This window comes from Pseudochaenichthys georgianus, chromosome 8 (assembly GCF_902827115.2).
Source record: "Pseudochaenichthys georgianus chromosome 8, fPseGeo1.2, whole genome shotgun sequence".
In the NCBI taxonomy this organism is placed as follows: domain Eukaryota; kingdom Metazoa; phylum Chordata; class Actinopteri; order Perciformes; family Channichthyidae; genus Pseudochaenichthys; species Pseudochaenichthys georgianus.
In genome coordinates this window covers 17167179-17193416 of record NC_047510.2, presented here as the reverse complement: position 1 = coordinate 17193416, position 26238 = coordinate 17167179, and the positions used below count along the sequence as shown (strand labels likewise).

Sequence of the window (26238 nt, the reverse complement as noted above, 5' to 3'; positions counted from 1 at the left end):
GGCCGGCCCGAACCGAGAGATTTACAGGCTCATGTATGCAGCGAACATTTCACATTTCCGGACGACTACTCTGAGAGTATGATCAAACATAACATGGGATTTAAAGAACAACCATTACTCAATGGAGATGCAGTACCAGTGTTGGGAAAGTTCACTTTCTACATGAACTAGTTCAGTTCACAGTTCACACATTTTAAAATGAACTAGTTCAGTTCATAGTTCATAATTCAAAATGTTGAACTAAAGTTCATGGTTTCAAAAATGAACTAATTTATAGTTCATAGTTCTTTTTTCAATACGTTGCTGCGAGCTATTATTTGTCTCCTGTACGATGTTAATGGGCCATTTCAATTTTTACAATATCCTCAGAGGGCCGTACAAGTTATTGACCTCTGCTTAAAAAACTAAAATCACAGCCCATTCATTTCATTCTGTGCAAAGAAAAAGCAACCTCTTCATCCAGATATCTCACCATGACTCGCGTATGCATGCACGTGCACGGTGTGGCGTGACCACCAAAACAGAAAGATAATTTATGGACACAAGATGTGTGCAAATGTATTTAGTTTCCTATCCATGTGAACATGGTTTAAGTGGGGGGGACCTAACCTCCTCTAGGGGGGTCCGGGGGGCATGCTCCCCTGGGAAGATTTGTTGCACTTTGAGAGCAACATTAGGAGATCTATGGACACATCTCTCAACACCCAAACACAACTGTAAGCAGATTTTCTTTTAATTTATGGATATTTGACAAATCACTACCCTTTCAAACTGTATTCTTCTTTATTAATAACTGTCATATAGTATTTTATACCTGTTTACTGTATTCTCTTATTTTTTTTATAACTATAATGATCATATAAAGATGTGCCTTTACCTCACTGGTTGTAGACAAAGCTTCTTATATTCGTTAGCATAGCTAGCAAACCAGATGCTAATGATAACAACACAGTTATTGACTGTCTGATCAGTATGACAGATGAGCAGATCGCCACTGGGCTTTCAACTAAAGACACAGACACGCAGAAACTGCGGCATGTGTATGGACTTATCGGTGCTGCAATTTCTGAAGTGCTGGAGCGGCGTTCTGGTGCTCTCCGTCAGAACTGCAACCCTGTCAGTCGAGACATATACCACGTGATGACACGTTAGGCTCGTGTTGTGTTCAAGGACCCTGACCTTGGCCAGGAAAATCAGGCACTCGCTTGTTTAATTTTGTTGCGGTCTAGATTTCTTTACTTTTTTTATTTTTTGCGTGTGTTTATAAATTACCTCGAGAGCCGTACCAAATTGTCTCGCGGGCCGTATACGGCCGGAGGCCGGAGGTTCCCCACCCCTGCCGTAGAGTCTCACTCTGAGCGAGTGCTGCTCCAGCTGCTCTCGGCTTCGTCCATACTAATTCATTCATTCAATGCTCGCCGGTTCCGCGGTTCCACATTGTTTGTTGTGAGGAGTCTGATATATTTAGTATATTTATATTTTAGTGCGACAGCCAGGGGTGACAGGCGCGTACGCATCACAGGCAGCTTGCTGTTGCCAGATTGGGTGGTTTTCCGCATTATTTTGAAGCCTGTTTACGGTGTGTTTTAACTGGGTTTTCGGCTGAAAGGCATGAAATCTGGCACACTTTTGAACGCCGTTATAATACAGTGCTGAGAATGAACGCACTTTTGAACGCCGTTATACAGCGCTGAGAATGAACGCGTTCTCAATTACGTTCATCTAGCGGAAATACAGTACGTTCAGTTCACGTTCGCCCAAAATATGAACGCGTTCATTGAACGCGTTCAGGTACATCACTGTGCAGTACCATCGGTCTTTCTGGTGTCATCACCGACCAGGACACCAGTTCGGCCAGTAGAGAAATCGCCCTCTGCAAGTGTGAAGCGACGGAGGAGCAGAAGTAGTGCTCGGAGTAAGAATAAGGTATGTTATAGCGCATTTCCATTGCAGCGGCTAGCCCCGTTTTAACGTCCAGGCCAGGACAGTTTTTGGTGGCCTTTCCATATAGCGTAGTACCGGCTAGTGTGTATTTCCCCCCAGTTTTTCCGGCCCCATAAAATCGTGATTCTATGGCCAGGGACAACGAAGCTGAGTATGCTAAACTAGAGAGGGAATCGCTAGCAAGGGTGGTACTACATGCATACATATAGTATCTTATATCATCTTCCCATTATACACACATACATTTCCAAACATTTGGACTACCTATGTTGCAAATGTATTATCTGTTCAATTTACACACGGCGTCTATTGCACGTATGTCCGTCCTGGGAGAGGGATCCCTCCTCTGTTGCTCTCCCTGAGGTTTCTCCCATGTTCCCTTTAAACTGTGGGTTTTCTTCGGAAGTTTTTCCTTGTACGATGTGAGGGTCTAAGGACAGTGGGTGTCGTATTGTCATACTGATATGTATGGATGAATTCCCCCATCCAATCTCTTCACATTGGTCAAAACTTGTTCCTCTGCTGACGAGTCCGAACTGAAATACTCCACCATGTTTCCGTGTGTTGACAAAGTGAACGCATGGATGACGTCACGACCATCACGTGACTACTGAAAATGGCAAACATGGCGGCGGCCAGACGGAATATACAGGTCTTGATAAAAAAGAGCTATAAAATCATTATTTACCGGGGAATATCGCTGATTTCTTCAGGGTATGGTTTAAACATAACGTTTCACTAAATACTGAAGTTTTGATTAATTATCTAATGAGTGGACCATTCCTTTAAATATATTGAAAGTTAGAAACGGAGATGGTTCGATAAAACGTGCAAGATAACGTTTATGTAGCATTTCTTTATTGTCGAAATGATGACATTTCATAACTGGATCAAATCAAAGTGAATGGCCTGCCGCTGCTGAAGGCATGGGGCAAATATAAGTCCTTTGCCTAATTTATAAAGTAAACTTAGCATCTCACGAGCAGTGGCAACTGCAGTCAGTTACAGCTGCCCTAAGTCTGTAGCCAAGTCTAATAACACCAGTGTACACGTTGCTGTGTCAATACAGATATTTATTTGTTAATTATTTGTCTTTACTCGTCATACACCTGGTTTATCGTAGCAGTGGAAACTCCCCTCAAGAAGCGACAATTGCCAAGGGCGTTGCAACCCTCACTCGCCAATATTTCATCATATATATAGCACGTTTGTTTATTTTAGCAAACCATGCTCCAAGTAAAATTGAATAGAAATGATAATGTATAATCTTTTTGAAAAATAGAGATCGCACATCAGTCCTGTGTACAGAACAGTTCGATAAAGTCATGCCTAAACAGCGACATTTTACACGATAAATACGGGTTTAAATAGCTGCATTTGCCACGGAAGGCGAGTGGCAACTACAGTAAACCTTCTCTTACTCTGGCATCTTGTAGCAACTCCCGTTGAGCAGCGGCAGATGCCTCGGCAAGTTGTGGCATCTGTGGCATATGCCGGAAGGACTTGCCACAGCTACCACAGAGTAGCGGCCTCTGTGGCATATGCCGGAAAGACTTGCCACTGCCTGCAGATGCCACGAAATGCGCTTGCTGTCTCTCAAATAAGTCTTAACACGACGGACAAATATTTAAATGTGCTGCTGCTCTACTTCAACTCAGATGAAACTATTGAACAATATCTCCCTATACATTTATTTGACAGCTGAAATGACTCTAGTTAGACAAAAACCCAACATATATGACCTGCTAACAAAGTATGATGCATAATGATAGTTACTAACGTCACAGAGATGGTTTTATTGTAACACTTACTGCTAATTATTTAAAAAAGAAACAATTAACGGTCGACCTTAAAGTCATGGGTGTTCACTGCCTCCCAGTGGCCAAAGGCAGGAGCTCTTAATAATTAACGTACGTTAACTCCATTACTGCTCAAACGGAACTATCTTAACCCTTCTCTTGCGTTAGGTCATACCCCCCTTCCCATGCTATATTCGGTCAAAATTGTCCCGTGTGTTTTGCACAGTGATATCTCTGGAACCCCTAATCCAATTTTGATGGTTGACATCTCATTTGAACAGTCAAAGCAAGTAGAATCAAGGGATGACAGACAGAATGACACCAGGGGTGAATTTCATATTATTTTTGGCAGTGAGTTCAAAGATAGTGCTTATTTTACATTACTGTATATTACAAAAATGCTTGCCATGTAGGCTGTGTTTACTGGAGATGGAAATGCTTTAGTTAGTGTTGTAGCTGATATTCTTCCCGTTCCAATGATGTCTGGGATGTATTGATTTGATACAAGCAAGCCAGTGTTTGGGCTGGCCCATCAAGTTCAGCATTCAATGTGATGAATAATAAAAATAAGACACTGATACTGTTTTCCTCAATGAACATTTATTGAAAGAGAAATATACCATAACAGAACAGGTGTGTGCGTGTGTGCGCGTGTTTGCGTTCACGTGTGTTCACGCACATAGTTGGCAATGCAAAATTGTGGAATGTCACCTCAGGCTCCTCTCCCCCTGGCCGCCCCTGGCCAACTTGGGGCCCCAAGCGACATTGTGAGATTTTGGAAACAACGTAGGCTACTTTGAAAATATAATTCCTGTTTATTATTATTATTATTATTATTATTATTATTATTATTATTATTATTATTATTATCAACAGTTACTTTTTTATACAGTGAGGTAAATGGTAAATGTGCTTGTATGTCTGCATTTCCTGCCAAATACTAGCCTCAAAAAGATTAAAATATAATTAATGCAAATAAACTATACTTCTACTAATAATAATAATCATAATAAATTCAATAATATAAATACTATAATATAGTTGATATATATTCAAGACAAAACATGCTTATGACATGCTCAAAAACTGATATTTCTTAAATCTGTATTCAAATGTAGTTCCCTCTGTCAGCAATGTATCAACAACTAAACACACATTGCTATCAGTATTTCTCTGCGTTGTGGTTGACATGATGATGACTGTTAGGAGTTAAGGGGAGAGGCTGAGCATCACCATGAAATGTGCAAATTGACATAAAAATGAATACAAGGGGGAAAATGCTCCATGTTTTTTAGGCTGTAAACTTTAACTGTTATGTAAGCCAACTAGACAGACAGTGTATCGTCCCCCTGTACATTAGCAGATAAAAGGCATAGCATACTTGAATGAATGGTAAATAAAGAATGCTGGAAATAACTGCAGCTCCATATATGCTATGCAGAGACTGCCTTCTTCATGTCGTGAATTGCAGCTGATGTTTTAATATGGCAATTGGCAAAAGTTTTGACATTTGTACATTTGTACTTATACAACATTCGCAAGTTGTACATTTGACTCATACAATAACCCACCTTCGAGTGATGCTCTAGTTTCTTCATGTTTTTTTTTTTTCCTTCTCGGTCTGTCTTTTCACCGACATCTCTTCACCGACATCTCTTCACCTGCACTAATGGCCGTATCAAAGCCGTGATTGGTCAGATGTCGATTCATTGCAACGGTGTCGGGTTACAGACGTGCTCCCCTTGTCACCTCTCACTCTTGCGGGGGGTGCGCGGAGAACTGAGCGGAGAACTGCGCACAGCAGCTGAGGCCCTCTGGGCGGGGCCCCCTGCGCAAGGCGGGGCCCCATGCAGCCTGCGTGATTGGCCTGTAGGGAGGGGCGGCCCTGCCTCTCCCTCAGGGGCTTCTATCTCAGGGGCCTCTCCCTCAGGGGCCTCTATCTCAGGGGTCTCTCCCTCCTCTCTCTCAGGTGCCTCTTCGTGGTCTGTTGTAGGCTCATAGTCTGGATCGCTGTTGTCTTCCATTTCTGAGACATCTTCCTCTATCTCCTCTTCATCTGGTTCAAAAAATGTGTCCAGAGCCCCTCGTACAGAAAATCGCCTAATCGGTCGCTTGCTCATTGTGTCAATGAGTCAAATGTGAGCCAGGCACAAATATAACTGCTTGAGACAGTATGGGAGGTGCATTTAGCGCGAGAAAGTGAGAGGTTTGTGTTTCTCGAGGGGCACAGAGCTCGCACCTGTGAGAAGGTATGATACATTGTATCATACAGCGCGAGAAAGGGAGAGGTTCCCGTAATGTGTGTGTTTGCGTGTGCGTGTAGATGTTTTCCATCTGCAGGATGAACATAATACACTCATACCCATTCATTTTCTATGGTGGTCAATTCTGACGGAAAACATCATGGGTGTTTCACTGTTGAATAAATCACTCAAAATGCAATGCAAGTAGTGATCATCAAGTGTATATGTTCAGAGGCCTAGTGTGGAGGATAACAAGGTATTGGGGCAATTGCATGAAAAACACTATTTACTCACTTTTGACACGAAACGCAAGAGAATTTATTTATTCAAACAAAAAATGTAACCAGCTTTTGGAGTGAATGTTTATTTATGTGTATACATATTGTTTGTTATGTAATTGCCTTTAAATATTAGCTTTTCATATTCATTTGTATTAGTGACAGTTTGTCATAGAAAAGCAGATACAAAAGTCGATGCCAAAGAAGTATTTTTTAATCAAAACGTCACATTTTCCACGTGTAAATGAACACTTGAAATTCCTCCCATACAAAAAAAATGCATCTTTCTTGAAAAACAGTTCCAAAGCATAGACAGACTAAATGCCAAAGTAAGGCATTTCACTAGAACTCGAATACAAGACACAAAAAAGCTATACATTTTATTAACATGTGTGTGACATTGAATCGAGACAGAGCACTTAAACAGAGTTAGTTTGGTAGATTAAGAAAACGCAAACACAAATGCACGACTTGGCAAAGATCCATCAGGAAATAAAATAAAGCATCAAGCACAAAAGCATGTTAGGAAAAGGAATTCATTGAGAGGAAACCTTGCAATAACCAACGTGTCCTAGCTTTGAATTGTTTACTGACAGCTGGCTTCAATACAGCTCTATTGCCTGATCCTATTGACTTACAATAACAACAGTCATGATGACATATGTACAGTAACTGTCTCTGAGCTGCTTCTGTTGATCTTTCTGATCATGACCTAACCAACCTGACAGGATCTCAGTGAACTTTTATTCAAAGTCCACACATCTCCTCTTGTGCTTGTGTCAGCCTCTGATATGCTCTGCTATCTGCCTTCACAACAGACAAGCTCATCATTGAGCAGTTGCACACATTATTCTATTGATACGTAGATTTCCTGCTTTTAGTTGTCCCACCTGCTCTTTCTACGCTTTGGTGGTTCAGGGACAGCAAAGCTATCATCTCCTCTGTCCCTCCCCTCCCCACTCCCTTTGTCTCCCCCGTCCCTCTCGCTCCTCCGATCCTCTCTTTCCCTCCTGCTTCCATCTCCGTTGCGACTCTCGCTGTGGCGGCTGCTGCCGCTGCGTTCCCGGTCCCCGTGGCGTTCACGATCTCTGTCTCCGTGGCGATCGCGGTCTCCGTCTCCGTGGCGATCGCGGTCTCCGTCTCCGTGACGATCGCGGTCTCCGTCTCCACCACGACGATCCCGGTCTCCATAGCGTTCTTCTCCACTGTATCGGTCACCCCTCTCGCTGTGGGGGTGATGACTGTCGTGGCGTCCCCGGTTCTCCCCGTGTCTGTCCCGCTGGGTGTCTCTCTGCGGGGGAGGGGCAGGCGGGGGAAAGTTGTGCTGTGGACTGGGTTGACTGGCCGGCACAGAGCTCAGAGAGCCAGCGCTAGTGAAGCCAGGCATGGACATGGCAGCCCCCTGGGACCACTCAGAGCCGTTGGCAGACTCTGTGGGCACAGAGCTCAGACTACCGGCGCTGGTCCAGCCTGACGTGCTGTTAGACTTAGTGCTGAGCTTTGGGGGGCCGCTGGACGCAGCAACAAAGTGACTCTTGTACTGAGACTAGAAGAAAAGACATTGAGAGGGAGAGATGAGCTGCCTGCGAGGCAAAACAAGAAGTACCTACTTTAAATCTTGTTGTGACAACACAACATTCAGTGTTGGCTAAACAAGGGTTTCTGTGCTCTCATCTAATGTTGCGGTGTCTGCCATTTTGTGGCCAGATGCTGAATCTTTTGCTTTTTAAAAATCTTTCTGCCGCCATTGCTGTTTGAACGTTTATACGCCTGAATAATAACACAACAGTTTTAGTTGTAATAATTATTACTCTCTCATCCATAACCCAAGTATCTATAAAGTCACTGTGTATTTTAGTGTAATTTTAAAATGTTTAAATTTAAAGTATAGAAATACTTAATTTCATAGCAATGGAAGTAGAGAAAAAAACAATACAACATTTAAAAACAATTACATTTTTTTAATCAAATGGCAAGAGCAGAGAAAAAGAATAAAACTATCAATAATAGTGATATTAAGTTGAATGAAGAGAGAGCAGCAGAAAGCAGAGTTCTACTGTAAACTCTACTGTAAACTCCCTTGAGACAAATGTAACATTTGTGATAAATAAACTTTGACTGATTCTACCTGGAAGGCTGATTTCATCGCAGTCATGCGGTCTCCCATCGCCCCAGTGGCTGGTTTGCTGTAGCTTTCAAAGCTACTGCTACACAACATGTTGCGTTCCTGCAAAAATAGAGAATTACTCACATCTCCATGAATTTTCTCTAAACACAACCATGAAAATAATATGTAATTCAGTCAGAGGATCCTCGTTTACAGGTTTCACTTGAAGTTTGATTATATTTGTTTCATTTTATAGTGCTTAGTAATTCCTAGGAATCCGTTACAGATTTAGAGTGGTGCAAAAAGTAACTCACAGAACTTTCAGCCCCAAGGCCTGGTCTCTCTCTGTAACCAAGACCACCTCCGCCAATATTCAGCTTCTTCCCTTTACCACTCTTGAATCGGGATTTCCTAAACCAGGGATTCTGAGGAAGAATGTGAACAAAATAATGTTAAAACATAATCTCCTAAAAACCTTAATAGACTTACTGTTCTGGATTCTCTGAGTTCTCTATCTCACCTGCATGGCTAAATCCATCAGTTCTTTGGAAACAGCCTGATTAGCTCCCTCCAGATTTCTCACGAGGTCACCAGCAAATGTGGTGTCTTTGTTCGTGAGGAGAGTGTAAGCAACACCTTTCTCTCCAGCACGACCAGTACGACCAATCCTGTGTGTGTGTGTGTCGATGTCTCGTGCCACGTCGTAGTTCACCACGGTGCGAATGGACGGGATGTCCAGACCACGAGCTGGGGAAGAAATTGTCAAAAGATGGTACATTTAGGCCTGTACCAGATAGCTTCATTCACAATTTTTGTTAGTGTCAGTTCAGGTTTTCTGCACAGTTGCAGACAATGTTTAGGGTACACAGATATTTTACCTGTGTTTGGTTTAAAAAAAATCTCAAATCTAGACTCAATCCTTATTTAAAGCCCTAGTTTGATTTATGAGTTGATATTGGTTTTGTAACTCAATACACAGAAGACTAAACTGTCACTTCCCAAAGCATTTTTATTTTTTTAAACGTGACCCTAATGTGTTTTGCTCATATAGAAAGGATCAATGAGAGAAATTAATAGAAAGTAGAAAACCTTTCCCATCTCCATCACCACCTTCTCTTGCACTCACCAGCTACGTCAGTGGCAACCAGGACGGGCAAATTCTGTTTCTTGAAGTCGCTGATGACTTTGTTCCTCTCACTTTGGTCCATGTCTCCGTGCAGGAGGCCCAGGCTGTGGCCCTCCTGGGTCAGGTTAGCGGCCAGTTCGTCACAGTTTGCCTTCTTGGTGACGAAGATAAGGACCGAGCCGGAGGAGGTGAACTCCACCAGCCGCCGGGTCAGCCAGTCCCATTTATCCGCCGCGGTGGGCAACATCTCCACGATCTGAGTGACATCCTCATTCGCCTGGTCAGAGAAGTGAGGACATTCAAAATAGTGCATAAGCATTTATTGAACATTTAAAAAATAAAAATGGTACTTCCAAAACATTTTGCGGCCATAATCAGGACAGAATAATGTTGTATTCGGGCAATTATAGGTCAAGACACCACATTAGATTTTTAATCTTGGGAATTAGGAGTTTTTTCTCTGAATATTATCCCCACTGTGTCTGACATTTTTTCCTCTAGCCTTTAACACTTCCTAACATGTTGTTGTAGTAATCTAACAAAAGGAATAAATCAGCATGTGTCAATTTTGAGTATCTGCAGTTTCAAAACAATTATTGATGTTTGCAGATAGTGTGATGCTGCATACCTCTCCGATGTCTCCCTGCACCACTCGAATAGGATCTACCAAGATGTCTCTGGCCAGCCTCTCTATCTTCTTTCGGAAAGTAGCGCTAAACAAAAGGGCTGCGAAGGAAATATGAATGATAAATTAGGCCCTGAAGCTTTGCTACCAATGACAAATCGTTCTTTTACTTAAGGAACACCACTTACTCTGTCTGTCTGGACGGACATGGCTAGCAACGGATCTAACCTGATATTCTGAAAGGGAAAAGAGAAATGAGCTACATTGCACATAGCTTTTAAAACATATTTGATTCAATAACGATCAAGCCAACTCACCAAAGCCCATATCAAACATGCGATCTGCCTCATCAAACACCATGTATGACACTCTCTGCAGGGACGTGGCCTTCTTCTTAACGTGATCAATCAGACGACCCTATGCACACACACACAATCAGTAAATATCAAATGTTGCTGCAGCTGTTTCTCCTAGAAGGCATGTCAAAGACAAATGTAGGTTATCTCTTCTCTTACCGGAGTGCACACGACAATCTCTGCTCCCTCCTGCAGAGCTTTGGCCTGCTCCCACATGCTGCCTCCTCCATAAACCGCCACAGAACGCAGAGAGTAGGCTTTCCCAAAACGCTTGCATTCTGCATGAATCTGGCAAAGTGACACACAAGAGTATTTTTAGAGACCAAACAAATATCTTTTTTAGATTTGACTTGGTTCCTTCCCAATGCTTACCTGCTGACAAAGCTCTCTGGTGGGACACACAATGATGGCGATGGGCCCTTCCCCTGCCTCCAGTTCCTTTTGATCCATGATGTGAACAAGCATGGGCCAGATAAAAGCAGCAGTCTTACCACTGCCAGTTTTTGCAATTCCTATCATGTCTCGTCCAGAAAGAGCTATGGGCAAACCCTAAAAGCCAAATTGAGAATACAAAAAAAAAAACAATATTTTTGAATAAAATAGTGAACAAAGAACAAACATTTAATAAATATAATACCATAAACGTGTACTATACTTGGCACTGAATGGGCGTGGGCTGAGTATACTCAGACTTGCGGATTTGGTGCATCAGCTGCTCATCAAAGCTGAAGTGGGCAAAGCTCGTGCAAGGTTTTGGAGGGACAGCACCGGATACCTGAAAGAGACGAAGTGATGAAGAAATGATGATGATGACAACAACAGTCTGTATGATGAATGCTCACGTTACTTTCACAGCAACTAAGGAAAGACAGAAATGCCTAAAATTGGATTGGGGCCCAGTATACAATTACTAAATCAGCATTATAACTATCACATGTGTAGGATTTGAGCTGTATAACAAGTGTACATGAATCCCATACTTACCCTTAGGTTCAATTTGTGCCTTAAGTCGAACACTTGAGTTGCAGTCAGGCAACTGAGCTCTTCATGCTCATTGTAGAAGTTTTTCTCAAAGGGTGGGTAATCAATCTGTGGACCAAAAGACAAAAGAATCGCAACATCATCACTCATTAGACACAAGTTAAAGACATCAAATGTTGAGCCATGGTTGAGACAGCACTTTTAAACTGTCTGGGCTCAATCAGTACAGGGTTAAGCGTTCAAAATGTATTAGACTGATATGGCATTTTTCTAGCCCAGGGCAATACTTATTGCTAAACCCTTTAGTTTAGGGTCAACTGTACCTCAGAGTGGTCAATGGGAGGAAGCGGCAGGATAATTTTCTTAGTGGTAGGGGCTATTGGGTTCCCATCACTGTCATAGTCAATGTTTTCATCCTCGTCCTCGAGGGTCAGCCCGGCTGTGGGGTTCTCTGCCATGTAGCGGAAGTAGGCTTCCTGCAGAGAGCAAAGCTTTTCATGTAAAAAACCGAGCCGGTGTGCTGCTCACCGCAGCGTCCAGGCGCCAGTAGCTGACAAATACCTGAGGTGACATTCAGCTCAACAATAGGACAAATTATTCACAATCTCTTATCATCAATTCACATCACTGAATTTCTGACATAAATCAACAATTAAACATGCTTTCTTCACACTTTTCAAACAATAACATTCTACAGAAGGAAAATAAATGTATCATAATAATCCTAAAGGCAACCTGCATGGTCAGACAGAAGGGAATGCAGATGGCTTTCTAAATTAGAGAGGGCAGATTTAGGTCTGAAGACCTCTCTGATCAACGATGTAGTAGATGAAGAACTTTGGAGGGCTCACTCACTTGTTCATCTTCTTCTTCAATGTCATCACGTATACCCCTGAAATGACAAGCGGAGAAAAAAAAAAACTTCCCTGCGGCTCGTTGATACACCCAAGACAGACCACATCCCACCATGACTAAGTTCAGTGCTTACCTTAAGATATCTTTAAAGCCAGCGAAACATTGCTGGATGTGCCAGGCTTTGTGCCAGTAATTGTAGAAACTTAAAATATAATTTCTGCATAAAGCTTAATTGCTTTTTGTAGTTAACACAGTGAAACGTACATACAAATTGACACTATAGTAAATATAATATAGTGGCTTATAGTTTCGCTCACAAAATATTAACTCATGTGGGCAACAGTTTTTTTCCTTCTGGTCAAATTTAAATGTAAGCACCTACATAAGGACCTCATAAGTGACTAAACATTTTAAATAACATAGAAGAAAGGTTGAGCCTTACTTTGCTGACTTCTTCTCCTTTTCTTTTTCCTCTAGTTTCCTCATGTCCTTAGCTGCTTGGCTCTGTCGGAAAGGAAACGTGTATTTGTTAGAGGAACAGCAGATTAGGCCTTTGGATGCAATATTCTAGTTTTCCTCTGCCAAACTGTATTTCTCTTCTCACCTCAACCTCTGCCATAAAGGCATCCAGTGGGTCATCTTCACTGTCTGAGCCGCCACCTGTCTGCATCTGCAGCCGTGTGGGCGAGTTCTCCGCTGGGATGTACGGCAAATCCACATTGTTGCTGGACTCCTCTTCATCGTCCTCAAAATACCTAGTTGCGTAGAAGATGCAGTTTTCTAATTAGTCACTAACACAAACAAGCGGTTGATATGTTGATAAGTATAAGAGTATATAGGTATAAGGACAAGTGCAAAAGTGTATATATGTGTGAATGGGATATATGTAACACTTACGCATTTTCCTCATCAAAATTTGCTCTTTTTGTCCCTATTTTGTAGAAGGATGGGAGCTGCTGGCTTTTCCCATATCCGCTTGATCCTGGGGGTGCAAAATTTGTTTGAGATTTCGGAGGAGGGCTAGGTTCATCTTTTTTCCCGGCAAGGGAAAATCCTCCAAACCCAAACCCTCGCTTCACACCTGGACCACCTTTGTTCCAGTTCATGGCTGAGCTGTGAAACAAAAGAATTTAAGATGTACGTTATACACCAAATATTGTTTGGAAAAATGGTGGCATTTATCTTTCTGCCTTGTTCCTTTATTGAATGTTCTCAAAAATAAAATGTGACTTAGCAATTCTCTGAACTTATTTAAAACTTTTGTCAACAAGGACATCTTACAGCAGGTGTATTTTGATGGAGGATAAGGGTTTGAGGCCATTCTATCAAAAGATCATTCATTTTCTGACCTCAACCCTTTTGATTTGAACAAATATGCTTCCTACTTCAATCAAAAGCAAAGAGAGCGTATTTATTTGTAAAACTTCATAGGCCATTTATTTTTGATTTTCTATTATTTTAGAGGGAAAACACTTATTTTCATCTCCTTAAACGTTCGTTTTGTGGCTGCTATCCGTTGAGCAGAGTTCTTATTATGTGATGAATCTGTAATATAGTACTGTATATGATTTCCTTTTTCAGCTAACGTATTCATTCTGTTACCCTATTAGTCTATAACTATCGATCATAATTGTCACTTTTTGCTTATTTAGTTGCTTCTTAAATCAACAAAATCATTTTTTGCATATTTTAGCTTTTATTGACTTTATTGATTGTGAAAGTAAATGCAAAAAGAAAATGTAGGTCGTGAATTAGTACGTTTAATAAATATATAAAGACTAGTTAGACGTAAAAAGGAATTTAGAAAAAGTTATACATAAAGATAATTAAATATATTAATATACACAAAGGGGTGTGAATAGTTTGTAATAAAGTAAACAGTTTGTCCATGCTGCGTAGCTATATATCTATGTGGCTGTGCAGGTTAAACATAACACCATAATGCAATATATGCTTGTATTTCACAAGACACTCATGTCTCTGGAGGCACGCACATTGGCGAGTAAAACAGATCATAATTCAGCTTAACTTTAATATGTGTTTTTAAGAAGAGAACGTTACCAGTTTGAGGAACTGACGTAGCATAAAGCTAATGCTATTTGCCAACAACGGCAGTGAAAAGCATCACAGCAGTAATTAGCTACTCGCAAAGGATGGTCAATTTGATTTACAGGTACCATAACATTGGCAACGATGTATCTAACAGTTCAAATAATAACGTTAGCATTAGCTCAAGGCCGCAAAATGAGGTCGAGATGGGAGTCTGTAAGGCTAGGGTCGAAACACCGTGAACGTGGGGAAGTTAGGATGCTTTTCACAACCAGGGCTATACACTATAACAACATTCTATGACTGAATGTATCGATAATCTCGTTAGAGTGGCTAACAGGGAACATTTACCTGTTTCTGCTGCCAGTAAAACGTCCAGTGTTTTCAGAAGACATTGAGGAATCTTGCGTCATCAGTGCGCGCGAAGTTTCTGTCGCCGTCAGTGTGCGACGACGTCGGAGAGCTGCCAAAAACATCCCGCTGGAGAGGATGGCATCTGAATAAGTTATCCTAGCATTTTCTATATTTCGAGCCAAGCATTGCTGTGTTAAACCTTGAATAGGTAAGTGATTACGACGTAAAAAATAATTCAATTTGTGTTTGCAAAATGTAGTCACGATATCTGCTATAGCTAACGGTAATCTATAATGCTAGCATGCGCCCTCGATTAGCGTGCCATTAGCAACAACTGAGGTCTGCAGGTGATTTATCTCATATAGATTGTGTTTTTTGTTGCATGGAGTGTTCGCATTGCCTCCATTAACATTGTTGGAAGTGAGCTTTCCTGTAACTGCTTTATAACAACAATTATTCAAGCGTGATACAAATTAGCTCTATAAAAAGATACCATCACTTAAAGCCAGCCCTGAGAACCCGACGCCACAAAATGTAAAGTGCACCAATATATTATCTGTAGTGAGTTTTTTAAAACGGTATTTTCTCTCTTAGGAGTCTGACGTCATTTGAAGCAAACACAAATTCTACTTTTGTTTTTAAAGAATATAATGCAGACAGTATGTTTTGCAGTACAGAATCAGTGGTAGCAGGTGTGTCTCTATGTTGAGTTAAAGCTAGAATGGTCCAAGACTGTGGGACAAATGATTAAGCATTGAATCCAAAAGTGAGTTATTACACTCGTATAGTCTGTAATATATATGTTTGTAGTATTTGTTTGGTTGTATTTGTGTTTTGTTCTGTATGGGAGACAGTGGATGCATTAAGAACACTGTGATGAAGTGAAATCACATGCAATTAAATAATAAGCATGGTACAACACTGTCCCACGCAGGAGGAGATTAAACAGATTAAACACTTTATCTTCACTCGTCTTCACAGGGATTCCCTGGGTGTGGTATCATCAATTCATATGTAACATACTCAAGAGGATCCATGTCTTTTCTTGTAAGTGTTTGCCAATTACCTATTATAGACAAAGGCCTGTTTAAGGGTTACATGTTATCCTATACACATGATTAAATGTACAGTACTTACAGTATGTTTCTAATCTATATTTCCATTGAAGCTTAATCTTAATTAAGGAAATCGGACTGAAATGAAACCTCTGACATATTTTATTGCAAACAGCTAGGCACTTTTGTTATTGTAAATAGAAAAAAAACATATAATCTTATAAGAGTCCTGAAGAAACCACTATTTGACTCTGCACTACACAAAAATAAGAAAAGCAATAGGATTTTAAAACTCAGTTTTCTACGATTTTTTTTATTTTACAGAATATTTGAGGAAGTAAGCATAAGTCATCTTCATGTTTCTGTTAAACATTTTCTTACTCTTGCTTGAATTTTCTTTTCTTCTCTCCATGTCTGTCATTAACCCTCGGTGTCTGTCAGCGTTGGGTAACTGAGAAACTGAGTGTGGAGAGCCTGAGGGATTTGGACTTATTTGGAGGTGAGGTCACAGACATACAGAGATACAACAAACTGGTTCAGCATTTTCAAACCACTGATTACACATCAGGACCTTAATAAGCACAAGCATCAACATGCTGCTCTAGTTGAAGCTTTGCTCTAAGTGAGTGAGTTTCATAAAGACTGGGCAGTTTGTCACAAACAAACAGAAATGAACATGGTGAAGGTAACTGATGTTCTGTGAGCTTGTTTCTGTGCCATTTTATTTAGTGCTTATTGTGAATGTGTTTATCCTGCGTGTGAATAGTTTGCATATTTGTTTTTGGCTGTCAATTATTTTAATTTGCCATTTCGAGTATTTTTTTTAAGGTTACTTCTTGTCTGTGTTAAGCCACATTTGTTTAATTGAGAAATAAAGTCTGAATTTAGTTTGGCACTTCAGATCAAGAACCAGCGCGGTTTGAGGCCCCTTGCTAGTTTTAAAGTTTCACTATTTCTGCTGTATTGAAATTCTCATAAATTTGAGCTGTTTTGTAGCTTTGTGTATTTCATACATGGTATAATGAAGCGCAGAATACTTTCGAGAAGCAGTAGGGCATTTTTTTATTTCGATTTTTAATCAGAATATAATGAGACTTCCCCTCTACCTCTGCCCTACTAACTTGTTCGCTTTTTTATTGTTGTTCGTACTGTATGAATGAAGTATTTCTGTCACAATATCAACTATGAGTTTCCTTAAAGTAGTATTATTGTAAGGATGGCCCTGAAAGGTACCACGGGGTTGAACTCAGCAGATTGTTACACCTCATCTTCACACACACCGTCCCTTTAAGTACCATGTTTCTCCTATAAATAATCAGTTCAAGTTGTGGCACATTTGATTTTCTGAATCAAGGAAAAGGATCTGAGGTGGATTATGCTTTATTTCCTTTCAAGCTTTGTCTCTTTTTCCTGGTGGCAGATTATTGCTTAAAGCTGCATTTTTGTTCTAGTGTATCATTTCTGTTTTGGCTGTGCTGTATTCTCAATTGTTTACATAATATATCTGGGAAGATCCTGCAGGATTTGTAGCTAGACTGTTTTTCATTTGTGCTTTGATTTGATTAAAAGATTAGTAGAAGTTATCACTTTACAGTGGTGAATGTTTTTAGTCATTTAAGTGCAGCTTCAGTTTATTCAAATACCACAATATCAGGAAAACTGTATGTTTTGATAATGATGCGTCACTTTGAGGGTGGTAACCTGAAGGACAAAGTTAGTGTTAAGAAAACCAGCAACGTACGTTTATCAAATTCTGTGGCATGCTGCAAACTCCCGCTGCAAGATGCTGCGCTTCCCAGTTCAAGAGCTTCTCTAAACCGATCCTTCTCTTGTTTTGTATTTGTTCATGTCTTTATGTCATTGATGTGGTTTTTCTACCCCAGAGCAAGCTCAGGGACTCTCTCACAGGAACGTAAGTGTGGTACTCCTGCCATCGTCATCCACCATATGCCCTTTGTGTGTGTGCGTGCATGCATGTGTATTTGGGCGCACAGTTTTTTATGTAGAGGAATCCACAACCCCCCTGAGGCTTTGCACATTAATGTATGCATGAGTGTGTAGTGACAGACGCTGTACATGCTCAATGCTCACAAGGACAGCTCACCTCAGTCACCAGCGTTCTGTTGGGGAATAGAAAGAGAATAAGTCTGTCTGTCCTCAGTGTGCTGGTTAATGCTTCACTCAAGGTAACTGCACAGTTTTGGATTTTGGTGTCGTCTCACTGAGAGTCTAATTTTGTGTTGTGTTTTGATACCGCCTGTCTGTGCTGACGGCCTGTTGTAGGGTTCATGGTGAGCCGAGGTTGTCCCTCTTTAATGCCACTGTTTTTTCCTACTGACCTCTTCTGTGTTCACCATGGCATTTTTTCAGCAGTAACCCATGTGATTCTCAAACAACGCTGCCAGAACATGTTTGGCTTTGTTTTTATTTCAGGTATAACGTAAGGTCTAGACGGTTTATGTTTGACAAAAGGCACTGTTTTGGCAAGAGTATTGTCTACACCGTTTAGTTTTACCAGTGAGGATATTTTCTGATTTGTGTGGCTCTGATCTTGATCGCAAAGCCTCCTCTGAGGTATAGCATAGGATTGTGCTGAAAGGAAGTGCACTGTTGTTGTTTTTATTGTGTATCTTCTCTCTGGTCACCAAGGAAACAGCTTGCCTTTGTTTGCCTCCACAGCTTGCTACTGCAATCTGTCCATTTCCATCATTTAAATAGTGATACATTTATGGAATACAGGAGTCCTCACTTCTAGGTTTAGCATTAACATGTGTTTTTGATGCACATGTCTAAACATTTCTATATATATTTAAAAAAAAAAAAAAAACACAGGAAGAGATGGGCTCTTAGTGGGCAACACTTTAAGATTCTGAATTTGATATTCTGTCAATCCTGATGTAGTCTTTCTGTTTTTCACTGTGAAACACACACTCAGTTATATATTGAGTGTTGGAATATGTTAGTATTACTAGACCTTCAGAAGACAATTGTATTCGCTCAATATTTTGTAATGTCTTTGGGTATTGCTAGGGCTCACGTTAACACACCTTCACGCTTGTCTTTTTGTGATCTTTTAATAGTTCTCACACATACACTACCCTTCAAGAGTTTGGAATCAGCTGTCAGTTTTATTTCATTTCTTTTTTTATAATGGCTATTTAAACATAGATAGAAAATGCACATACTAAATGTAAACAAGATATTTTAAGAAAGGTTTTGCAAAAGCAACAAATTGCCTGTTAATTCCAGCTTTCTATAAGCATTATTGTGATCTTAATACTCAATCAGGAACATCTTGCTAATTAAATTCCGCACCTTTTGATTTTAAGCTTCCAGTTTATTTAGCCAATGACTGCTGATTTATTTTACCTTTATTAAACTGTTGCTCGGCGGTATCCTTGTCTCTTTCTGCCCTATCAAATGTCAGTAAAATACGCAAAACAAAAGACAACAATATAGAGTAGACCTCTAAGGCATCTGACTGTGCCGAGACAACCTTTTGTGGCAGAAGATTACACACTTTTGAACGGTAGTGTAGGAGCGACACTCTGGTAGTAGTCCCTCACCAGCCCTTTATCACAGTCCTGCACTGTAGACGTTACGTCAAGTGTCACTGTTCATCTTCAGTCGCTCTGTTTCCTCCCTCAGGCCCATGAGGACCGCCAGGAGAGTCTGACCTCCCCCCCACGTCGGGACACCATGGGCAGCTTCCTCCCTGACAGCGGCTCCTACGAGCTCCTCACCGTTATCGGTATGTAAACGCAGGCGCACACCTGGACTTGGCTGTTCGAAGTACACAGGTTTCATTCATTGTTTTATTAGCAGGAAGCAATCAGAAATATTAGTAATAATAAACAGCCTCTTGTGACTGATCATCTCTAATACTCGGGAACATTGTGTTCAAAATTAAACTAAAGACATTGTGCAATCCACATTTATTTTATATTGATAATAAGTAATACAAAAAAAGAAATCTATTGCCCTTTTAATGAGAATAGTATTTATTGTAGATAAAAGATACTGTTGCCAATCTATGCATTTTTCCTAAATGTATTCTCTCTGTGTTTTAGGCCGGGGCTTGGATGACTTGATGACGGTGAACCTGGCTCGATACAGACCCACCGGGGAGCACGTTGCTATCCGACGGATCGACATGGAGTCATGTACTAATGACATGGTCACCTACCTGCAGGTCAGCACTCCATCACTCTGCTGTGACTCAGCTCCCCCGTAGTCCTCGCCTCTCTCCTGTCTGAAATCAAATCCCCTTTCTTTCATCTCACTGCTGCAGTGGGAACACTTGCATAATCCTTGTGTCTGTGTCTTCATTTACTGTTCTGTCTGTACTGCTCAGCCTCTAATGCCTGATGACATCAGAATCGTCTTTTCCTCTTCCTCCTTTTTCTCGACTTGACCTAATAAGACTTTATTTCCTTTTCTTTGCGTCCCAGAGTGAACTACATGTGTCAAAGCTGTTTCACCACACCAGTATTTTACCCTACAAGAGTGTCTTTATAGCTGACAATGAGCTGTGGGTCATCACTCCTTTCATGGCTTATGGTAAGATGCACATACAAAACCGTAACTGAATTTGAATGTACGTTGTAAAAGTTGTGTTAGTTGATGTTTGCATTTGGTGGTTTTTTAAAGGGTCAGCCAGAGATCTGATCTGCTCACATTTCGCTGACGGTATGACTGAGCTGACCATTGCATACCTTTTGCTGGGAATACTCAGAGCTCTTGAATACATCCACCACATGGGATACGTTCACCGGTAAGATACACTTCAAGTGTCGAAGAGCTTTTTGATACCTTCACCTAAATTCCAGTTATTTTGTATTCCCGTATATGCTTATGCCAGAAAATATGTATTTAAAAGCTGCAGTACTTGTTGGCTGTTAGTCAATCCTCGTTATTTCTTTTTTTTGTGCTGATTTCTTTTAACCATTGGGCTTTAATAAATAGACAATATTGACAAACCCATGCCAATCTCTTTGTAAACAGAAGTAAACGTGACATTCAGTGTCTTTGGTTCTGTGTAGGAGTGTAAAGGCCAGCCATGTGTTGATCTCGGCAGACGGACAGGTCTGCATGTCTGGACTACGGAGCATCTTCAGTCTGATCCGTCATGGCCAGAGGGCCAGAGTGGTCCACGACTTCCCCCAGTACAGCGTCAAGGTGCTGCCTTGGCTCAGCCCCGAGGTGCTGCAGCAGGTACAGAACTGCTCTCCTCCACACCAGCATTATATAACTCTGTGACAATACTGTCTCTGGTCTACATGTTTGATTATTCTGTTCTGTCAGCCACATAGAAGGGAAATATGATGAAGTTGACATTCTTTATGTGAATGTTTTTTCTTAGAACCTGGAGGGCTACGACTTTCGGTCAGACATCTACAGCCTAGGCATTACAGCCTGTGAACTAGCCAATGGACATGTGCCCTTCAAAGACATGCCTGCTACACAGGTAAGATAAGTACTATACATTGAAAGGTTATGATCTGTGAGCTGTTATCGTTATAAATCAAAGGGCATCAACCCAGTTCGTACCCACACAGATGCTGCTGGAGAAGCTCAATGGGACGGTGCCGTGTTTGCTGGACACCACCACTATCCCACCAGAGGAGCTGTCGATGACACCTTCTCGCTCTGGAGCCGACTCCGGGATCTGCGAGGGTCCAGGAGCCGGAAGTGTTCGCCACTCCAATGGAGAGCCCGCCTCCTCGTCAGGACACCCCTACAACCGGACGTTCTCCCCGCACTTCCACGCCTTTGTCGAACTGTGTCTGCAGCGAGACCCAGAGAAGAGGTTGGTCCTTCTCTTTGTTCCTGCTTAAATATTATGTAGGGCTTGTTGCGCAGTATGTTCACCTTTCAAAACACATCTTTTCCTTTTCAGACCGTCTGCCACCACTCTCACAGGCCATCCCTTCTTCAAACAGGTGTGTTAAATACCAGGTTCATCCTGACATTACCACCTATAGAAATCCTACTTGTTAGAATGGGTGATCTTGACACTTATCGGGCTATTCTAACATAATAGTTGCTCCATCAACACAAATAATGTCCATAGAAAATGTGTATTTATAGAATTTCCTCAATTTTTTTTGCCCCTCTAAGATTAAACGGCGGCCTTCGGAGGCGCTGCCTGAGTTGTTACGGCCCGTGACGCCCATCACTAACTTCGAGGGCACCCAGCCGCAGGACCCTCACTCTGGACTGGCCAGTCTGGAGTCGGGCCTCAGCCACCTGGAGGTGGACGACTGGGACTTCTGACAGTGGAAGACAAAGCGGGGAGACGCCCATGGGAAACTGATGGAAAACTCTCTGAGCATACTGGACAGGATTTGTTTTTGTAATGGTCACCTTGTAAATAATTTAAATGTTAAAACTAAAAGGGTTTGCTGTTCTCAGACAGAGGTTAAAAGCCAGCAGCCTCTTTTTGAAGTCTCTCACATGCTTTTGTTATCTAATTATGCACACTTGCACTGCACTGATGGCCTCTATACATTTCACACATAATGCTGCGGCTGAGGTTTCGGAAGAGGATCTTTGGTTGTAGATGTAGCCGAGACCTAAAGATTCTCCAATGGATCGGTGGGAAGCTGCTGCTCGGGATTCAGGAGAGACTCTACCTCTCTGAACATGGCCCATCTGCTCAGTGAGACCACCACCCTCTGTACAGCCGATGGAAGGTTGCAACTTTGTCCCAATGGCAAAATAATTCAACAGCATGTATACACATTTCTTAGCTCTCTGCTTGTGTTACAGTGTAAACTACATCTCATGCTTTACACATTACTTTTGTTGCAGAGGTTAAGCAGTACATCTGTTTAGTTTAATCCTCCAAGCATAGAAGTATGTATTTCCTTGAACTTACTCTGGGTGTTATGTCAGAAGTGAATGTTACATTGGTGCTTGTTTTGTCTGCATGTACATTTGAAAGTGAGGGGAAAGTGTTGCAAATGTCAATCTTGACTTAACAATAAACTTTGTTCGCTTTAAAGTTTTTTTATTTGATGGTATCACACAGTGAAGCAGCTTATTGTCAAAAAAAAAAGTTATTTTATTCCAAATGTACACGGACAAACACATAAGGGGAGGGTTGAAAAGGTTCAGATGCTGCTAATCCTCCTCATCTGATGGTGGCTGGTCTTCTGCGGCTTTGCGTTTCTCCATCTTGGACATCAACTCTGAACAGTAAAATAATAGTTTTAAGATTAAGCTACATTAATGTTATTAGTATTATAATATTTGTAAAAGTTGGCTGTAAATAATTTCCTTGGCTCGTGAAATGAAACCTTTCTAGAGCCTTGTCAAGACTCACAGTAAAAAAAGATATGTAAAAAAAGACAAAATTCACAATCTTTATCCAACAAAATATTCCGTTTCGATTCATTTGTGTTGAAGATTTAGCCTTAAAAAACAAATGTCACTGCACTAAACAAAATATATATATTCTCCCGTTTGCTAAACACAACAATGGGGCACGTAGCTGTATTGACCATTTGGTCTATCCGAAATCTAACCCATAAATTACAATGATATAACAAAACAATATTTTTTGTGGTAATGATGTTATTAAATATGACAGACATCTTCAAGTGTTAAAAAAAGACATTCTGTAAAGCCCGACTTACCCTTAGCAGGGTTGAAGACACCGTTGGTTTGAGTGTTGCACACATAGCAACGCTTGGACTTGCGGTAATGCATAAGAGCACAGGTCTCACAGAAGTAGTGTTTACACCTGGGAGACATTCAAATGGTTAACTCACTGCAACTGGTGGTGAACAGTGAAGAGGAACCAGGAGAAGAACTCACTTCGTGATGATGGGATTTTTGAAGGACTCCCTGCAGATGAAGCACTTAAAGGGTAATTCTTCATCATCACTGCTCACTTCATAGTTCTCCTCATCTAAATGAAAGCACAGCATTGTTCAGGAAAGGCTGATGCAGGCACAAAGAAAACCCTCATGATATCCTGTTCCTGAACTTACCGTTTGCTCCATATCTGCCCTCTTCCAGTTCCCGCTCAATCTGCCAGCCATGTTTGTAGTCCGATCTGTCGTGGAGGAACTTGCAGCTGTCTGACATCAGGAGAGGAGAAGATGAAGAACACTAAAGTGAATGATCTTGATGTTAAAGTGTTACAATTATTCAACAGACGACTTCGATATTTTAATGGAACAACACTCATACACACCTCCAAAGCCACAGAACCCCGTCTCCTTATAGTCTTTGCAGATGTCCGGCTGGTAGTCCCACCGTACTGTGGCTCTCAGGTGGTCAGGGGCTCGGATTGGTCCTTTCCTGTTGATAAAATATATAAATCATCACCAATATACTACATTTGAGCATTGACAGATGAAGCGTTTCTTTTGAAAGCTTGTGCTTAATATGTCTCGCCATAGTTCTCACCTGACCATTCCAGAGGAGGCGTTGCCCATGGTGGTATCTTTCGGCTTGATGAATTTTTGGTAATTGTTAATACCGCGGTAGATTTTATCGTCTTCTTTACCTTCTAGCTCCTGTTGAAGGAGAAAAAAGGATTGCTCGGTTAATAGGAAACTTCATTACTACATCTAATACATTGATTATGTTTTGTCTGCAGGATTACATGAAACTGTCAACGTGCCAACATTTTCATGAAAAGTTTTGGAAAGGTGTAGCTTAGGCCAAGGAAGAACCCATTACATTCTTGAGTGGAATGAGGTGCAAGTATACATCCTTTTAAAATCAATTGAGCCATATTTTTGCCCAAAACTGTATATTTAAAAAAGAAAAATATTGTTTATGTTTATGTACATCATGTAATCTTCTGTACCTCCTGGATTTTCTGACTCCTCTCAAAGATCGCCTGAGCGTCATTGTCCTTCTCTGTGTCCATCTCATAAGTGGCAGTTGCACCCCTGTCATCAGGTCCCTCTGGTTTCTTTTTTGGGGGAGATCGGGAGAAAAGCAAGGCGTGAGAAAGATGCCTGCATGAAGCGATTGTGGCTTCACAACACCAGACAGTGAATGCAGAAAAACAATTAGAGCACAGACACACATGGATGGAGAACAAGGCTGTTGCTCCAATGCAGCAGCTAGGAGGTTACTATTCTTGCTCATTGGCACTGTAACAATGGGTTTTACAGGAGAAATATGCTTCTCCTTCACTTTATGGTTACTGCTTCTAATACAAAATACAATAAGAACAAAAGTCTTAACTCACTGCTGACCGTGTGGACTTGTATGCAACAGTGATCTTCTTTGTTTCTTTTTCTTCTTCATTTTCACTGGACGATTCTTTATCTTTCTCCACCTTCTTTGACTAGAGAGGGAAAAGACCAGGTTATGAAACTCAAAATAGATTAAAATAATATATGATTACTGTTATTATAATTGTACCTTTTGAATCATGGGATTGCCTCGAGTGTCTTTCTTTCCCCTTCTGACGACAGAGCACTTGTCCTCATCACTGCTGCCATCTGAAACAAAGTTTCGTTTACTTAAACTTTTGTTGTTAAAGTAGCAGGGGCATTTTCACAGTTTGGGATTGGTAACTTAACTTAGGTCAATCTTGTGAATACATCTCTGCCAATGTCTGTATTATTCAGCTATCAAGCCGCAAAACGCATTCGGTGCAAACATGTCATAATCCTAAAGATTCCGAGGAAGCGTGAACGCAGCTCAAATGAAAAACTGTTTTTTAAAGCTACAAAATGCTCACAAACTTCTCGCAGTGTGCAGGGTTGCTCCCATCTTTCTAATAGTGTGTCTCTTTCCAGGTAAATGTAAGTTTTATTATCAAAGACAGGAATGCCTTCACACAAAACATCTCGCCATTTAACGGTGAGCTAACGTGTTTACATTTCAGTACGGTTCACAAAGCCAAAGCGAAATCAAAACACGAGATTTGCATCCTAAAAAAAACTCTCAAACTATCTTATTGATTAATTAATACCTTTGTCGCTGTCGTTCGCTTTTCTTTTTCGCCCGGAGAACTTCTTAGTAGATTTTTTGAACAGAAAATTGCAAGGACCCGTTTTTGGCTCTTCAGACTCCGCCATCTTCCCTTCACTGCCTACATAAATAAATAACCTCCGTGACCACAGCGCCCTCTGGTGTCTCGGATCCTTTGGACAGTGGCCTTCTGTTGGTAAGGAGGATAAGGAGGACTTCCAGAGCTGATTACTACTAGTCATAATATATTTATTCTAAACCCAAAAGCTTTTTTTTTTAAAAATACGAATACATTAAACAAAAATGTACTGTTCTGTTCTCAAAGAACGCACACCGTCTTGAAAATCGACTCCATTTACTTGTTCTCATATAGCCTATTTAATTTTTTGAATTTCTTAATACTTGTTTTTGTGTAGCTTTTGCTTGAATGAAACACGCATAAATGCACAATAGAATGGGAAAACATTCACCACAAGTACAACAAATACTTCACGGCATCATTTTCCTCATCTGTGCCAAGT

General features: G+C 41.0%; 3 protein-coding genes across 7 annotated transcripts; 1 reads left to right on the top strand and 2 right to left on the bottom strand.

Annotated features, from left to right (window-relative positions):
• Positions 1-6462: 6462 nt before the first annotated feature.
• On the bottom strand, positions 6463-14839 carry ddx42 (DEAD (Asp-Glu-Ala-Asp) box helicase 42). Its single transcript, XM_034089828.1, has 18 exons — positions 14715-14839; positions 13212-13427; positions 12919-13069; positions 12757-12818; positions 12315-12351; positions 11783-11935; positions 11463-11567; positions 11134-11253; positions 10851-11027; positions 10638-10766; positions 10440-10539; positions 10311-10358; positions 10126-10223; positions 9498-9774; positions 8892-9118; positions 8686-8796; positions 8393-8491; positions 6463-7810 (listed from the first exon to the last, which is right to left on the bottom strand). Exons 1-18 carry the CDS (start codon positions 14837-14839, stop codon positions 7142-7144), a joined length of 2904 nt encoding a protein of 967 aa, XP_033945719.1. The 3' UTR covers positions 6463-7141.
• On the top strand, positions 14835-22778 carry strada (STE20 related adaptor alpha). Of its 5 annotated transcripts, none has more exons than XM_034089830.2 (13): positions 14835-14925; positions 15699-15764; positions 16214-16271; positions 17656-17684; positions 19421-19523; positions 19843-19964; positions 20224-20332; positions 20423-20546; positions 20815-20986; positions 21135-21239; positions 21331-21581; positions 21672-21714; positions 21893-22778. In XM_034089830.2, exons 2-13 carry the CDS (start codon positions 15753-15755, stop codon positions 22046-22048), a joined length of 1284 nt encoding a protein of 427 aa, XP_033945721.1. In that variant the 5' UTR covers positions 14835-14925; positions 15699-15752; the 3' UTR covers positions 22049-22778. The 5 variants fall into 5 exon arrangements, with proteins under 5 accessions (XP_033945721.1, XP_033945720.1, XP_033945722.1 ...); XM_034089829.2 differs by having other exon boundaries at positions 21316-21581; XM_034089831.2 differs by lacking the exons at positions 16214-16271; positions 17656-17684 and having other exon boundaries at positions 21316-21581.
• rnf113a (ring finger protein 113A) lies at positions 22770-25857 on the bottom strand. Its single transcript, XM_034089834.2, has 10 exons — positions 25719-25857; positions 25163-25242; positions 24987-25085; positions 24597-24704; positions 24191-24300; positions 23976-24082; positions 23770-23859; positions 23594-23687; positions 23413-23519; positions 22770-22965 (listed from the first exon to the last, which is right to left on the bottom strand). Exons 1-10 carry the CDS (start codon positions 25822-25824, stop codon positions 22898-22900), a joined length of 969 nt encoding a protein of 322 aa, XP_033945725.1. The 5' UTR covers positions 25825-25857; the 3' UTR covers positions 22770-22897.
• Between the last annotated feature and the right edge of the window lie 381 nt (positions 25858-26238).

Excerpts from the sequence above, each read along its gene's own strand:
- rnf113a (XM_034089834.2), bottom strand. The coding sequence starts at position 25,824 with ATGGCGGAGTCTGAAGAGCCAAAAACGGGTCCTTGCAATTTTCTGTTC. Across the intron at positions 24,083-24,190 it reads GCCTCCTCTGGAATGGTCAG|GAAAGGACCAATCCGAGCCC; the intron begins GTGAGAACTATG and ends TTTTATCAACAG. Across the intron at positions 23,520-23,593 it reads AAAAATCCCATCATCACGAA|GTGTAAACACTACTTCTGTG; the intron begins GTGAGTTCTTCT and ends AATGTCTCCCAG.
- strada (XM_034089829.2), top strand. Across the intron at positions 19,965-20,223 it reads ACATGGTCACCTACCTGCAG|AGTGAACTACATGTGTCAAA; the intron begins GTCAGCACTCCA and ends TTTGCGTCCCAG. Across the intron at positions 21,240-21,315 it reads AAGACATGCCTGCTACACAG|TTCGTACCCACACAGATGCT; the intron begins GTAAGATAAGTA and ends GCATCAACCCAG.
- ddx42 (XM_034089828.1), bottom strand. The coding sequence starts at position 14,839 with ATGTTTTTGGCAGCTCTCCGACGTCGTCGCACACTGACGGCGACAGAA. Across the intron at positions 13,428-14,714 it reads TTTACTGGCAGCAGAAACAG|CTCAGCCATGAACTGGAACA; the intron begins GTAAATGTTCCC and ends TTTGTTTCACAG. Across the intron at positions 10,224-10,310 it reads TGTCCGTCCAGACAGACAGA|CCCTTTTGTTTAGCGCTACT; the intron begins GTAAGTGGTGTT and ends TTTCCTTCGCAG.